Source organism: Arachis hypogaea, chromosome 18, assembly GCF_003086295.3.
Source record: "Arachis hypogaea cultivar Tifrunner chromosome 18, arahy.Tifrunner.gnm2.J5K5, whole genome shotgun sequence".
Taxonomy (NCBI): Eukaryota; Viridiplantae; Streptophyta; class Magnoliopsida; order Fabales; family Fabaceae; genus Arachis; species Arachis hypogaea.
In genome coordinates this window covers 1,872,640-1,889,164 of record NC_092053.1, presented here as the reverse complement: position 1 = coordinate 1,889,164, position 16,525 = coordinate 1,872,640, and the positions used below count along the sequence as shown (strand labels likewise).

General features: G+C 31.2%; 2 protein-coding genes across 2 annotated transcripts; one reads left to right on the top strand and one right to left on the bottom strand.

Annotated features, from left to right (window-relative positions):
- Positions 1–799: 799 nt before the first annotated feature.
- LOC112770885 (receptor-like serine/threonine-protein kinase ALE2) lies at positions 800–4,781 on the top strand. Its single transcript, XM_072225416.1, is given in 10 exon segments — positions 800–1,331; positions 1,424–1,726; positions 1,826–1,933; positions 2,077–2,184; positions 2,308–2,679; positions 2,777–3,067; positions 3,190–3,585; positions 3,673–3,916; positions 4,022–4,447; positions 4,449–4,781. Coding segments are annotated over 10 exon segments (2,400 nt in total). The 5' UTR covers positions 800–1,252; the 3' UTR covers positions 4,522–4,781.
- A 57-nt stretch (positions 4,782–4,838) lies between these two features.
- On the bottom strand, positions 4,839–9,836 carry LOC112770886 (protein HOTHEAD). The gene is made up of 6 exons (XM_025815360.2): positions 9,037–9,836; positions 8,201–8,579; positions 6,554–6,864; positions 5,925–6,310; positions 5,249–5,817; positions 4,839–5,162 (listed from the first exon to the last, which is right to left on the bottom strand). The coding sequence occupies exons 1-6, from the start codon at positions 9,131–9,133 to the stop codon at positions 5,108–5,110; spliced, it is 1,797 nt and encodes a 598-aa protein (XP_025671145.1). The 5' UTR covers positions 9,134–9,836; the 3' UTR covers positions 4,839–5,107.
- Positions 9,837–16,525: the final 6,689 nt, after the last annotated feature.

The window sequence follows — 16,525 nt, the reverse complement described above, 5'->3', positions numbered from 1 at the left end:
AAAGAGACACATCTAGAAAATATATCTATAAAGACACTTCTATTAAACACAGTTATAAAAAAGATATTTTTATTAGACACATCCACGAACACACTTCCATGAAACATAATTATAAATAAGAGTTGGCAGAAGTTGGCAGATATGCTGTTGGTAACATAGCGGAACCGTAAAAATTATTGTTCCAAAATCTACCTTAGATATCAGTTACATGGATGAAATTGAAGGAATGTAAACTAGAATTGTTATTTTTTATTATATAAAGTGAGATGTTTAACTATTCTCAACTTATAATAATTTTTGTGATAATTTTTTCAAAATCTCTCAATAAAAACATAAAATCTTATTTATAAGACTTTTTTTTCAAGTATTTACTCTTTGATGTGAGATTTTTTTTTTCTTTACATATTAATAGTTACACAAAATTCATAATACGTTTGGGTGAAGTTAGTACAGTAACAAGAGATATATAACATCCAACTACCATTGATACAGTTTGGATTTTGGAAATTGAATTTTTATCCATACTCAGTTTATTGTCACAATAATTGGAACAATGTCCAGCAATGCATGATGGCCTTCATTATTTTTTCATATTACATTGAATACTATTACTGCAAATGGTTTAGACCTCAGACAACAGAAGACATAAGTTCAAAAGATTTAGCCACTTCTTCAACTTGTGGGACCTGAATTCCACTTTCAGTATTCTTAAGCTAGCTATGATGTCATGATTACTGAGAAAGACATTGAAACATGAGCCTAAAAAATAGTCTAAAATGTAGAAACTATAGTGTAAGGTATCAATCTTTAGTTTTCAAACTAGGATATAGAATCCCATGATGGTGATTGTCTTAATTGTGTTGAATTATGTTAGTGACATTGCCCAAAATTTATGCCATTTACAATGCTTCTACAATTACCCCACCAATCTATTTTCTACTTTTTGTTTTCATTTGATCTTGTTATTAGTGTTTCCTGAAGAATCAGGGAACTGTCATTTTCAGAATTTGTCTATCATGTGATTAATTTGAACAAATAATAGAGGCTCTTCATCCCTGAAGAGAAGGAAACATTTCTCCTTATGCTTCCATGACTAGAATGCATAATTAGTTATTACTTTGGTTAGCATTGTCGGTATGCTTTAATTGTAGGACTTTCCACATTTTGCTTCTGCTTCTTCTGCTACCAAACTCTCTTTAATTTTATTCTTCTTGTGACTGTACCTGAAAACTCAGAGATCTTCAGAATCAAAATGGGGTTACAGCTGATACTATTCCTGTTAATCAAGCTACATTTAGTTCTCTGTATTCCACAGCTTCATCAATATGCAGGTTTGTTCTGAATTAGTTTTACAATGGATATATATATATATGTATGATCTTCAATGAAAACTTCAAGATTAAACTTTATTCTTTTTCTGTAGCAACAAATCTGCACCATTCAAGGGTCAGAAGCCATTCAAGTATTGCATTGCCACCATCTGAGTCATCATATTCTAGAGTTCCTGCATCTATAGCACTTCCTCCTTCCAAGGCATCTTATGGAGTTCATGGAACTACTGCAGTTTCACCATCCAAGTCATTCTCCAAAGCTCCTACAAAGATGTGGATTCATGGTTATGTGGATTCTCCAATATCATCACATCATAAGCACCACAATTACAAAAGAAAGTTTAGAAACCAAACTCCTGAGCCAACCTACCCAAACAATCCTCATACTCATCAAGGTTTGACTAAAATTGTTGCACAACTTTCTTTCAGATTTGTTCATGTTGAAATGCCAAAATTACTTAAATTTTTTCCCCTGAAATTCCTTGAAAATGTAGGTACTTCAGTCTTCAAATCACAGCCTCATTTCTTTTCACCAAAAAGCTGGAATTCTGCTGCACCTGCACCATCACCATCACCATCAGTTTTATCAGAACACTTGAATGGTATAAAGTATAAAGTAAATCCCTCATTGTGTTCATTCTTTTTAGCTTTATGTTCTGATATTTTTTCTAACCTGATTGCAAATTAGATATGTTCTCACACCACCTCAATGTTTGTTACATGCTTTGTCCATGTCCATTATCAGTGCCCTCTCCCTCCCCAAGAATTTCACCTCTAGGTTCATCATTGAATAAGATAAAGACTCCACCACCAGCATATGCTTTGGTTCTTCCACCTCCACCACCTAATAAGGGTATTATTCTAAATCTTTTACAGAACTATAACTATTTACATTACTCATTGACACTACTAGTTCCTTCATTTTCAACAATTTAAACAAACTTACAAGATTTTATATTGATCCTATTCCTTTTAGATTGCATGATGGTGACTTGCTCAGAGCCATTGACAAATACACCTCCTGGATCTCCTTGTGGTTGTGTGTGGCCACTTCAAGTTAAACTCCACATCAGCATTGCAATATACAAGTTCTTCCCTTTGGTTTTCAAGCTAGCTGAGGAAATTGCAGCCAGTCTTTTGTTGAGTCGCAACCAGGTTCGCATTGTTGGAGCTAATGCAGCAAATCATCAACTAGAGAAAACCACTGTTCTCTTAAATTTGGTACCTCAAGGAGTTAAGTTTGATGATACAACAGCATTCTTGATATACAAGAAATTCTGGCACAAAGAAATTCTCACTGATGCTTCCCTTTTTGGTGCCTATGAAGTGCTCTATGTTCATTATCCAGGTTATGCCTTGATTCCAAGTTTCTTGGCTATCTACAAATCAAACTTATATTGTATATTTAGTTTCATTCATACTTTGGATAACACATGATGATGCAGGTCTTCCACCTTCTCCACCTTCAAGTCCTTTTGATGTTTCTGGTATAGTTGACCCAGATGCTGTTGGTAATGATGGGAATTTAATAAAGCCTTTAGGAGTTGATGTCTCTAATAAGAAGAAAAAAGAAGGGAATGGCGAAAGAACGGTTGGTATGCTCGTGTTGTCCTGTTTTGCAGCTTCTGTTCTGTTCATTGGAGTTACTTGGCTTTGTCTATTGAAATGCCACTGTCCAGCCCTTGAAACTGAACAAGCTACAGATGTTATAATTGCACCCTCTTTCAAAAATTCAGGTAAGTAATGGAACTTTCAACAAAAGACAAGTATAGAAAATGGTTATTATTTCATTTGTAAAATGTTTCTCCTTGAAGTTTTAAGTGCTGAAAAAATATGCTAATTTGCAATATGAATAAAGCAGGCATTGCCAGGTCATTGCCTTATGAGAACATGGTGAATTCTAGATCAACCTCAACCAATTCTGGAACAATAGCATATGCAGGATCAGCTAAGATATTCAGTTTGAATGAAATAGAGAAAGCAACAAATAGCTTCAGTTCTTCAAGAATATTAGGAGAAGGTGGCTTTGGCCTTGTTTACAAAGGAGGCCTACAAGATGGGAGGGATGTTGCAGTGAAAATTCTCAAAAGGGATGATCATCATGGCGGCCGCGAATTTTTGGCCGAAGTTGAGATGCTTAGCCGTCTGCACCATAGAAATTTAGTTAAATTGATAGGTATATGCATTGAGAAACAGAGTCGTTGCCTTGTCTATGAGCTTGTTCCTAATGGAAGTGTAGAATCCCACTTACATGGTAATTAAATCATAGTCCATCAATTTTGAAACTCAAACCATGATTTCTTCTCAGATACTGACCTTTGAATGCACAATTTGTTCACAGGTTCAGACAAGGAAACAGGTCCACTTGATTGGGATGCACGGATGAAGATTGCGCTTGGCGCTGCTCGAGGATTGGCTTATCTGCATGAAGATTCAAATCCATGTGTCATACATAGAGACTTCAAGTCCAGCAATATCTTGTTGGAACATGACTTCACACCCAAGGTATCAGATTTTGGATTGGCTAGAACAGCACTTGATGAGAGAAACAAGCACATTTCCACACATGTTATGGGCACATTTGGGTAATACTAATATGTGACATTCAAAGATGTTATAACATAATCATCTTCATTAAATTTCCTTAAGGTGAAACTGATTTTTCAGCTCATTGACATCTTGTTATGCAGGTATCTAGCTCCTGAATATGCAATGACAGGACATCTTCTTGTGAAAAGTGATGTTTACAGTTATGGAGTAGTCCTCCTAGAGCTCCTAACCGGGAGAAAGCCTGTGGACTGGTCGCGATCGCCTGGTCAAGAATACCTTGTTGCTTGGGTTCGTCCGCTTCTCACAAGTAAAGAAGGTTTGGAGATGATTATAGACCCGGATATAAAGCACAGCATTTCTCTTGACAGCATACTAAAAGTTGCAGCCATTGCATCCATGTGTGTGCAAGAAGAAGTCACTCAACGCCCTTTCATGGGTGAAGTTGTGCAGGCCTTGAAGTTGGTATGCAGTGAGTTTGAGGAGACAGACTATGCAATACAGGCAAGTTTTCAAGATGATGTACAAGGGAAGTTTTCCAAAAGTTCAGATGAGAGAGTGGATTTTTCAGTGTAAGAACTCCCTGAATGACTATCAAGCTAGTCAAGAGCCAGATAGATGCATCAACATAGAAGATGTTTAGTGCATCAGGGAAAAGAAGATGCATCTCTGGTAGAAAATGAGAAATCTTGCTAGAGGGACTATCAGTGAGCATGAATTTTTTTAACTAAAATATGGCCTTGATCCCATTAAATTTGTCACAGCCTCAATGCAAATTCTATTGACAATTTCATTGTTTGTTATGTTATATTCGGAAGTTGGTGTTTCAAACTTCAGGAGCAAAATGAATGAAGCTTGTATCCTTGTATGGAATTAATCTATTCATGTTGCTCTTTATGTCAATTTTTTCTTCTTATGTTGTTATTGTTAAAGTAGTTTAGAGAGTTTTTCATTTTCCACTGTCTTTGGAACTTACCAAGTTATCATGCAAATAAATAATGATGGCTATTACATATATGAACATAAGTACATAAACAGAAGTTTTTCTTCTTCAAAAAAAGTAAACTTCGTTGATTATTTAACAATCACTCTTCACTGACAATTGGTCAATTACAAGCAAAATACATTAATTTCCAGTCCTAAAACTAATACTTCTCTTCTTATCTTCATATGACACAATTTTCTTTTTCTCACTTTAATAGACACAATCTTCACATACAAGCACACACTTATATACCATCAAATTTCCCCAACCTGTCTTGTAAAATCTTCAGTCCCATGTACCTGTTACAAACATAAATAAAAATAGATTACTGACATGAAAAACAAAGGTGAAGTGTTATGGTCACTATGTATAGAATTGTACATACCTTCCCATCATCATCACAGTAGCTTGAGGATTAGTTCCTGGTGACTCTGGAAATACTGAGCCGTCGACGACGCGGAGTCTATCAACACCAAGAACCTTATAATCAGGATTGACTACCTTCCCTACATGGCAGCCACCATGGTAGTGCCAAATTGTGATCACAGTGTCTCTACAAAACTGCTCTAGTGACTGTGTGTCATTGACATGTTTTGGTATGAGGTTGACATTAGCCTTCACAGTGAGGTTAAGCAGTTTCTCTGTTGTCTGTCTATCACACATGGTAAAGTTTGTGAAGTGCTGAGATTGGACAACCTTGGTTGCCAAGCGAATCCCCTCGACGCAGCGATGAACATCATATGGGTGGCTGAAGTAGTTGAAGGTCACAGAAGGGTTGTCCTCCACATTGGTGTTAACTAACTTGAGCTCTCCTGTTGACCAAGGATTGGCAACTTTTGACAAAATGAAACCTCCCCTGAATGCCTCAACTGGTATATCTTTCTTGCTCTTCAAGTAAGCTTGAACAGCTTCTATTGATCTTTGTTTGGGGGGAATTGTGGAGAGTTGCCCAATCTGTATTAAGTTTTTTTCATGTTAAATGTTGTTTATAGTGTTTACATTATATTCCTTAGCATTATTTTGTATCTGCATTAAGTAGATTTAGTGAATATATTAGTTACCTCGGCTGAGACAATGCCATGATGGCAGTGAATGCTGTCATTGGATTGACCAAAACCACAGCTAGTTTCAATGTAGACACCCAAATTGGTGATACCAACAGTTTCAATGAGTGATTGTTTAACTGGTCTCTTAGAAGGGACAAAGATTGTGTTCATGGGGTTATCAGCCATGCCCTTCCCAACAAAATGGTTGTCAAGAACAACAGGGATGTTCAACTTCTGAAGATCTTCTTTTGGGCCAATTCCACTGAGCAATAGCATTTGAGGAGTCCCAATTGCACCACTAGACACAATCACTTCACTCTGCCCATCATTGTTTAGAATTGCATGATGCTGTTGCCCCTTTTCATCCTTGAAAATAACCCCCACAGCCTTAGGCCTTGTTCCTACAAGGACATCATTGCCATTTCATTCAATCATGTCATATACAATGGTACTATACTAGTAAAAGGCCTAAACTTCTGCATTGCCAAACTTTCAATTTGGTGGGGAGACAGTTCTCTTCAGGTGAAGTTAATAGTCAAGAATTATTAGATGATTTGATATGTTTGACGAAACTGTCATCTAACGTTTTTTATCTATCAACTTTCACCATTCAATTTAGACATATGTGGTTTCAATTTTCTCACCTCTTGTATCAAAAACAATCTTTTGAACAGTGGCATATACCAAAACAGTAAGTTTATCAGGGTTGCCGGTAGCAAGAAGTTCGGCGGCAGTGTGGCGGCGACCGAATCTGTCGAAGATTGTGCCACCAACCTTGGTTCCATATTTATGATCATAAGTGAATCCATTGAAAGGTGAGACACCAACATCTAGGAGGCTGTCTCTGGCTGCTCTCTGCCAAGCTGAAAATGTTGGACGATGAACAATCTGCTTCTCAACCCATGGATATGATTCATTTACCAGCTTAGAATCCCACCCCACCTTCTCTATGAATCTGCATTTTTATTGTTCAAATGTTAAAGACCTTCTTTGAGATAGAAGAGATCATTCTGTTATGTTCATATTTCCATCTGCATTAATTGTTTTAGGTAGCTTTCTAATTTAGCTAGATTTAAAATTCACATTTATACATTTAAAAAGTTTTATAAAGAGCAGAAGAAAGAAAAAGATATGTGAATTAATTGATTGGTACCTACCTACTTGTGATTCACATGCACATGATAAACCATATACAACCGGAAATCAAAGCATTACAACATTAGCCATTAATATAAGAATGTGATGAGTTTGATTCTTAGAATTAAGACCAAATTCTCACTTTGATAAAAATGGATTATGAGTAGTGCCATGGAATAAATAAAGTTAGGATTAAGAAGGACCACATATTTAGAGAGAGAGAGAGAGAGAGAGAGAGAGAGAGAGAGAGAGAGAGAGAGAGAGAGAGAGAGAGAGAGAGAGAGCATTAATTGATGAAAATGAAAATTGATAGAAACAGAGAGAGTATTACTACTACGTATGCATGTGTAGCAATAAATTTTTAATTAACTTTGTGAAGGTAAATTGATAGCCATAGGGGTCCCCCAAAAGTCTCTTCATGCTAATGCTAGACGCATTTCTTCATATATACATGGTCACACTACTTCTATTTTATAGGTGAGCGGTGTATAAATAGTACCATCAACTTACATCTAAATTCTCATTAAAAATTTGCCTTTGTAGTTGTGTGCATATGCCTAATTTCAAATCCCTTAACACAAACTATTTTGACAACTGAATAAATTAAAGAGATATAAAATTGAAGTAATAACAAACATTAACCACATTAACCCAAAACACCAAGCGCTTTATTATCTTAGTCATGATTATGTATGTAATCAAGACCACCAACTTATTATATTGTTCTATTTGAAAATTTCCCATTCTTTTATTTCACCATGCATATATAATATAATTATGCTCTATTTAAAAAAATATAAATGAGAAAAATGGTGCGCTTGATTTACCTTTCATTTTTAGTATTTTTATCTTAAAAACATTATAAAAAAAATAAAACCATAATTTTTTTCCTACAAAATTCTGAAAATGAAAAATACGAGAAAATAAAAACGCAAATTAAACCCACACTAAGAAATTACGAATAATATTCTCTATGTTTCAAAATATTTTTTCTAAAAGATAATTAATAGTGATATTGTACAAATTGATTAAAGCATCTTAAAATGATTAGAAATTAACGGTTTAAACTAAAAATGAAAAGACTTAGAAAGAAAAAATTAGGTGTTATGGTTGTATGTAATAATAATAAAGTAGTGGTACATAACTACATATACCTTGAACTGGCTCGAGTGTAGAAGCCAGCATTAATGGAGGAACCACCACCAAGAATCCTAGCCCTTGAATTCAGAACACCATCGGTTGAGATGAAGCATTGGGATGCTGAGGTTGGTGAGGTGTCCGCCAGTGTGATGTGGAAGTTCTCAAGAAACGACACATTAGGGTTCGTGAAAGGGACTCCCCCTCTCTCCAACACCAACACACTGAACTTCTCCGATAGCGTTGCTGCGAGAGGACACCCTGCCGTTCCTCCCCCCACTATTATGTAATCGTAGCCATTGCTGCTGCTGCTACTGCTTGATTCCGCCGGCGACGATGAGAATGAGCTCGCCTTCCTTATGAATTCATATCCATGGTTCCATTCCTTATCGTTACCTGTACAAATTAATCGACTAGTCAGCTCACTCGCCTGCTTAAATAAACGTAAGAGATTTAAATCTCAACTTACCTTTATCATTTATTCTAATAATAAATATATAAAAAAATACGGTGAAAATTCAGGTAAAGTCGACTTTACGTGAAGTTGATACCCGTTAGATGAAAATTTAGTCAACTCAGTCAAATCATCTAATGGCTATCAACTTTACATAAAATCGACTACATCTGAGTTTTTCACCGTTTATCTAAATTATCCATTAATATCGAAGAAGAGTTGTGTTGCATGTTAAACATGGAAGAAAAAGACACGATTATAGGAATTATATGCATCACCATGAACAAATTAAAGAAAAATGTAGATTGAATAATGTTTCTGTGTGTGATCTAGAAAATCAGATCAGATCATAAAAATAAGAATGGAACGTGAGAAATTAAAAGGATTTAGTTTATGAACCTTGAGAGAGAGGTAGAAAGTTGAAGAGACACAGTGGAAGGAGGAAGAAGAAGAGGAAAAATGATCTGACAGAAGCACTAAGTAGTAGTGAAGCCATTGAGCCTCTCAAGCTCAAGATCGATGCAACTTTCTGCTTCCTTCTTCAAACTCTATGTGTCTCTCTCTGGTTGGCCTTGTTTTCTATGACTATATATATTATAAAAACTTTCAATTATTTATATACTTCCAGTAATGTGATGATAATAATTAATGAGATCGAAATTAAATGTGTCACCATCATTAGGGATCTCGATTTTCCTAACCCTACTTCTACATACATAACAACCTATCAATGATTATTACATCACATACATATGCTTATTATGTTTGACTTTGTTTCTAGTAATAATCCAAGTTGATTAGAGATAAAACAGTTAGTAATGTGAATTAACAAGATGCATTACTAGTACCTACATGACCGAATGAAAGAAGATTGCATTTAATAAGGATGAAAGGGTGACCGTTGGATTTGGCATTTTTGTGTTTGTGATGATCGATGATGGCATCTACCACTTTGATCATAGAAAGACAGCTCACGAGCAAGTAAGAGTAATAACGCTCTACATTTATTATGCCACCAAATCTATCAATGTTAATTATATATAAAGTACTTTCTTTACTTACTATATACTGTATATCTTTTCCTTTTTCTTTGCCTACATTTAAATCTAGCTATGTATATGTATATATATATGGCTTGTAAATTCTAGTAGCATCTTTTCCTCTTGTTGCTACATTTATATCCTGTAGTTAGTTAGGTCGCTTACTGTTTGAGCCTTTGAGGTGTATATATGTATGTATATTCTTTTCCCTCACTCAGGTCTCTAGGTCTCATATTTAACTTTATTTGGTGGATACAAAAAAAAAAAAAAAAAAAAAGAAAAGAAAAGGGAGGAAGAGAGAGGAGAGGGGTCTTTGTTTGTAGTATCTATAAATTGTATTACACGTAATTCAATTGAAGTTAAATTATTAGTAGAATTTGATGAAATAATATTAGAATGAGGAAGTATATCGAGCCAATGGAATATTTATACAATGTGTACAATAGAAGTTTAAGGATGTTCGATTCAATAGAATATCAGATATTTATTATCTTTGGTACTCGAATGGTTATTTTGGATAATATGGGTATATTGTGTTTGAAAAATTAACAGTATTTTATCCTAAATATTCATTTTTAATTCATATTAGACCAAATAAATAGTCTATTATACACATTGTATAAATACTCTATTAACTCCCTGACAGGATTCTATTAGAATATATATCTCATTGGAATTTTGCTATTGTACAGCATGCAAATAGGTTGACAAAGTGGTAATAATAGTGGCAGCTCATTTTTTTTGGTAATGGATTTGCAATACTAGTTATGGGTTGTTGGGGTACATTGTATTGATATGGAGTTAATTTTTTTTAAATAACAATACATAAATTGGAGGGTAAGTATTGTGAGGAAGAGAAAATTTAGCCTCTGATTTATGCTCAAGCTTGATTGATGAACAAATCACCCTAGATATTGTGTGTGCGAAAATTTTTTTTTGTCAAGTGTATAGCAAATCCGAGGGTAGGTTTTGTAGTTAAAAAATAAAAAATTTTAAAAATCCAAATCGGTAAATTAGAATTGAGGATTTTAAAAAAAAAAATCTAACATCCTATTTATATCGTACTAAATCGAACCCTCCAATTTATTAACAATTATCTTTTACACTCCTGAATAATACTCAAAATCCCAATAATAATGAATAACACATTAATTTTTTCAATATCAAAATAAAAAAGTGTATATCGAACCCTCCAATTTATTAACAATTATCTTTTACACTCCTGAATAATACTCAAAATCCCAATAATAATGAATAACACATTAATTTTTTCAATATCAAAATAAAAAAGTGTATAGTGATATGCACATATTTCTTTTTCTAATATTTTAACAAAGTATATGGTATTAAACTATTAATACTATGAAAAATAGATGAACTTAAAATGTGTAAAATAATAATATTCTCTAATTTTTATCAGTGGGCAGTCCAATACTAAGATTTAGGGGAGAAACGTAGTTAGGTAATTAATCACACATTCTCGCTACATTACTAACAACATTTTTGTCAACTTCTGTCGACTTTTATTTATAACTATGTTTAATGAAAGTGTCTTTGTGGATGTGTCTAATAAAAATATATTTTTTATAATTATGTTTAATAGAAATATCTTTATAGATATATTTTCTGGATGTGTCTCTTTATATATGTGTTTAAAATATAATAATTAATTATTATTGATAATAAATTGACAAATAATATGTTGGTAGCCTATACTTTTCCTTAATCACATTAATAAATAAAGACGGCATAAAGATGAAATAATTTAGAAGAGTTGTGAAGTTTAGTTACATGGTTTTTATTTCCTTGTGAATGCAGACTCCAATGCAACATAGAAAATTTGGGTTCAGAGAAGATGATTATAGTCAACAGTGGGCATCCCTGCCGGCATTTTTTGGTGATTTATTTTATTGACTAGTGACTTATTGGCATAGGGGCCTTAGGGTTACAACTTACACCAATGAATGACCCGTTATATTAGTTCATCTACTTGGACCCAAATTCACACATTAATCTCCTTCTTTATTTGATTAATTAGTAGATTAAGTTGGTACAATTATTATTATCATTGCTCAAACACGCTAATTAACTATGACGTGCTATCTTCATGTAAGCATGCACACACACACGCACACATATATAGTTATAGGAAAATAAGACAAATGAAATTAATTACAACACTTTCCTTAGAAGGAAGAGCATAAATTAAAACATATACTACGATTGCACGTTTCAAAACGATCTGAAAATCATGTATTAATAAATGTTAATTAAGTGCCAGTACTATAAGTTAGTTGTAGTTGTCATCGCCTTGTTATTGTTTTTGGGTAATGCTAGAGAGACAAAAAAAAAACAGTCAGAACTTGTCTTATTTAGCATTTATTAATTGTCGCAATAATTAATGAATGCTAAATAAGGCAAGTTATGGCTGTGTTTGGCTAATTTTTTTTTGTTACCAAATATTTCCGTTGTTTTAATTTCTTTTCTTCCTTGTTACTCAAATTAAATGTCTATATATATATATTGTAGTCTAAATAGTAAATATATATAGTTCCAAACTTCTACAAAATTCAACGATGATGATTCAATCATGAAGAGTTTTATTTTTCTCAACCAATAATGCTCTTAGCATAATAATAATAATAATGGACATTTTTTTGAAATATGAATTGTGTATAAGAATTAGATTAGTGTGGTGCATTATGAGCATTGAAGAACCAAACCCTAATGATAATTATTAGAACTCAAATATTAATATTATAGATCATAGCTTTGACTAAAAGATGTATTCTATTTATTTCAACACCATCCACACAGAAGAGAGTTATTAATATGCACATGCAACAAGCAAACAAACAAGAATGGCATGCACAAGAAAAAAGAAGCTTTAGTAGCAGCTATTATTAGTAGAGAAAGTATATGAGCGAAAAATGGATTAAAAAAAAGATAAAATTAAAATTAAAATTAAAATTTTTAATTAATTAATTATTATTTGAATATTGAGCTTAAAAACGTGATTCATTGTTTATGTTGTTCGCAATTTTTATTGTTCATCTAGCAAAATTGTTATTAATTAGTATATAGCTAAGTTGTTGAAAATAAGATGTGTGTAATACTCAATCAATTTTTAAAATTGTTAGACAAATATTTTAGTTTTCAATAAATAAAATTTTAATTATAATTTATTTTTAAATTTTTATTTTGTTAAACAAATCAAATTTTACATTAGAATGTTTATTTATATATAATCAAAAGATTGATTTTAAAATTTTAAAAATTTTTAAGAATTATTATGTCTCTATTAAATAATGACAATAATTAATTTATCTAGTTTTTACTAAAATTTAACATAAAAATTACTTTATCTAACAAAATTAAAAATAAAAAATTAATTTGATGATTAAATTTTCATAAAAATTAAAATATTTATTTGAATAATTTTTAATAATTTATTTAAAGTATTACTCATAATATGTTTTTGGCTGAAAATGGAAGTGCAACCCCCAAGTACCACCCTCACTCACATCAATAGACAAAATAATCGATATGATGATTTTGGTTTGGTTTGGTTGTTCCAAATCCAATCTTTGAGCTCTCTAATTAACTCTATCTACTATGCTATGTCTATGCCTTCCACTTAATTAAAACCTAGCTATTAGACAATTATTATTCAATATTTGTAGATTTGAGGCAAAAGTTCCAACTGTTCCAAAACTAGGATCAAGCCTTTAATTAAGTCCCCACCTGCCCTCAACACACAGTTAGGTGAAGGCGTTGGAAACAATTAATAATAATTACTGGTTAAGTATTTCTTAATTATTATTAGCTCATATTAAATGCAATTTTATTTTCTTATTATTGAGGTAGTTCTTTAATATTATGTATATAATATTTATAATTATATACTTATCATATCTAATATTACTTAATTATTTTAATAATAATTAAAGAATATAAAATAAAAGAAGTAGTAATTAAAAAATAAAAGAAGTAGAATTAAACAAAATAAGATAATTTTATTAAATGGTTTTAGATTGATTTTTTATGGCCTTTCAAGTAATTTTGTAATATAATTAAGGAGTTGCAACTACTATTATTACAAATTCCATGTTTTGGAACGTTAATTGCATTATTGAATTCCATGGATGATTCTTGTCAAATTAATATTAAAATAACACAAGTTTATTCATTTGTAACGTTAATTGCATTATTGAATTCTATGGATGATTCTTGTCAAATTGATATTACAATAACACAAGTTTATTTTACCATCATATCTTCTAATTCCCTGTATTAAATTAAAGTATCGTTTTTATCTCCAACGTTTGAGGTAAATTTTAAAGTTGTTCCTAACGTTTTAGTTGTCCTATTTAAGTCCCTAATGTTTTAAAATTGACTCAATGGTGTCCTGCCATTAGGGATCCGTTAACAGAATTGACAGTGAAACAAAATTGAGACAATTTTAATACGTTAGAGACTTAAATAGGACGAAAACATTGGGGACAAAAATGATACATAGAAATAAATTTTGGTTTTATCCTTCAATAGTATCAATTTTTTACTGTACATAATATTCAATTATTTTTTAATCACATCATCTAAGTAAATTATACTTAATCATATTACTTTCATTCTAAATAAATTAATTTTTTTATAATTTTACACTTAAAGTTATAAGTTAATATAAAAATATAAAAAAATTATTTAAAATAAAAATAATGTGATTAAGTGTAATTTACTTAGATGTGATTAAAAAATAATTGAATATTATATAAAGTAAAAAAATGATATTATTAAAGGATAAAATTAAAATTTATTTCTATGTATCGTTTTTGTCCCTAACATTTTCGTTTTATTTAAGTCTTTAACATTTCATAATCATCTCAATTTTGTCCTGCCGTCAATTCTGTTAACAAATCCTTAACAGCAGGATAACATTGAGCCAATTTTAAAATATTAGGGACTTAAATAAGACGATTAAAACGTTAAGAATAACTTTAGAACTTATCCCAAATATTGGGAACAAAAATGATACTTTACTCTATATTATTCGATCTTCTTTCAGTTCAATCAAGTAGTCAAATATTTTATTTTATTAATTTTTTATTTTTTTAAGTTTTACTTGATTTCCAGCTACTCAGAACTTTTCATAATTGTGGCACAATGAATCACGAATTAAGAGTATATAGAGCCGTACTTTACTACTTGAATAAAATTTATGATTTTCACGTATATGTCCTTTCACATAGTATACGTATGAATATAAATGAGGATAGGTTTTGTGGATATAAATAATTTGTACCATAATCATATTCATATTCATAGGAGCATTTACACTGTTCAGTCTAATTTATATATCAAGTGGATGTGCAATGTCATAATAAGGAAATTATTAATTACGGAAGGACATATATATATGAAATGCCAGAAGGAAATTTCGGAATATAGTAAGTGCAATAATTATGAATTCAATTATGCCATTATATTTTATTTCTAATAGTAGCAATATGACCAAAAAAATTAATTAATACAACATTAGGGGTAAAGAAACAATAATTACCAGTCTCATAAACCAATTTGGATCAATGATGAAGTTATAGAAAATTTAAAAATAGGAAAAGTATATGAACCAACTCCAAATCAGTCAAAAATGGAACAACTTAATTAATTATAAATATAGTAATTAGTTTTATTTATTTATGACTTAAAATATTAATTATTAAATATTTTAATACATTCAAATTAAGAGAAGATACGTTCAGCATCATTGCAACGTGAATCACAGAAACTGATTCAATTAGCTTCCGTCTCTTCACCCTCCTTTCCTTTCCAAATACCTAAAATATGATAAATAAAAAAATAGATTTAGAACCATTCAATTTACAAAGAAAAGAAACATTCTAATATCTAGTATAAGCACCATCCACATAGAGGTTTTGGATTCACCGAGAGGCATTTGACTGGTTTTTAGCTGAAACCATCTTAGTTCCTAGCATTATTGTTAAAAATATTATGTATACACTATAATGAATCATTAAAATCAATCATTAATATATTTGTGTATAAATTTAATTTAATTTTAATATATATTTATATTTTTATATATATATTATACTAATAACTGATTTTCATGTACATTTAAAGTGGTAGAAAATTACCTTAGCTTGTATATATATATATATAATATATAAACTAGTATCTAGTAAGTCGCAAAACCATGTTTAATTACCTTAGTTGTAGGTCTTGGTGAAAAGATGAAGAACAATAATGGGAGAATATGCAAGCAATGAATTTGAGGATGATATGATTGAATACCTTACGATGAACATTGCATGAAATTGATTGATTCTAATTTCTAGGGAAAGGGAAAGTGAGTGACTTGGGTGGTTGAGGAGATGGCCAAGTTAAGCCTCTAAAGTCTAAAGTCCAAAGGATAAGAATAAATAAGATTCTAACGACAATAAATTTTAACATTAATTATCAAATGAAAACAACAATAATATAGTAATTTACTATCAAAAGTCAAAACTCAAATTGAAGAAACAGGTCATCTGAGGTGGCTTTTTAATTTCTTGGAGGAAGATGGATTTTGTGACCAGATAGATTTCACCCTATATATAAACATAAAAAATTCATATATACAGAAATTATTTTTAATACAAAAATAAATATAATGTTTTGATTGAATATTAATATTTAAAATATATTATAATATTATAAATGTATAAAAAAATGTTTAACATAAATTCTGTAAATTGTTAGGATATTAATATGTGTCTAATATATAATTTATATTTTATTAAAATGATAACATGTGTCTAACGCATTTTACGTATTGGTATAATGAC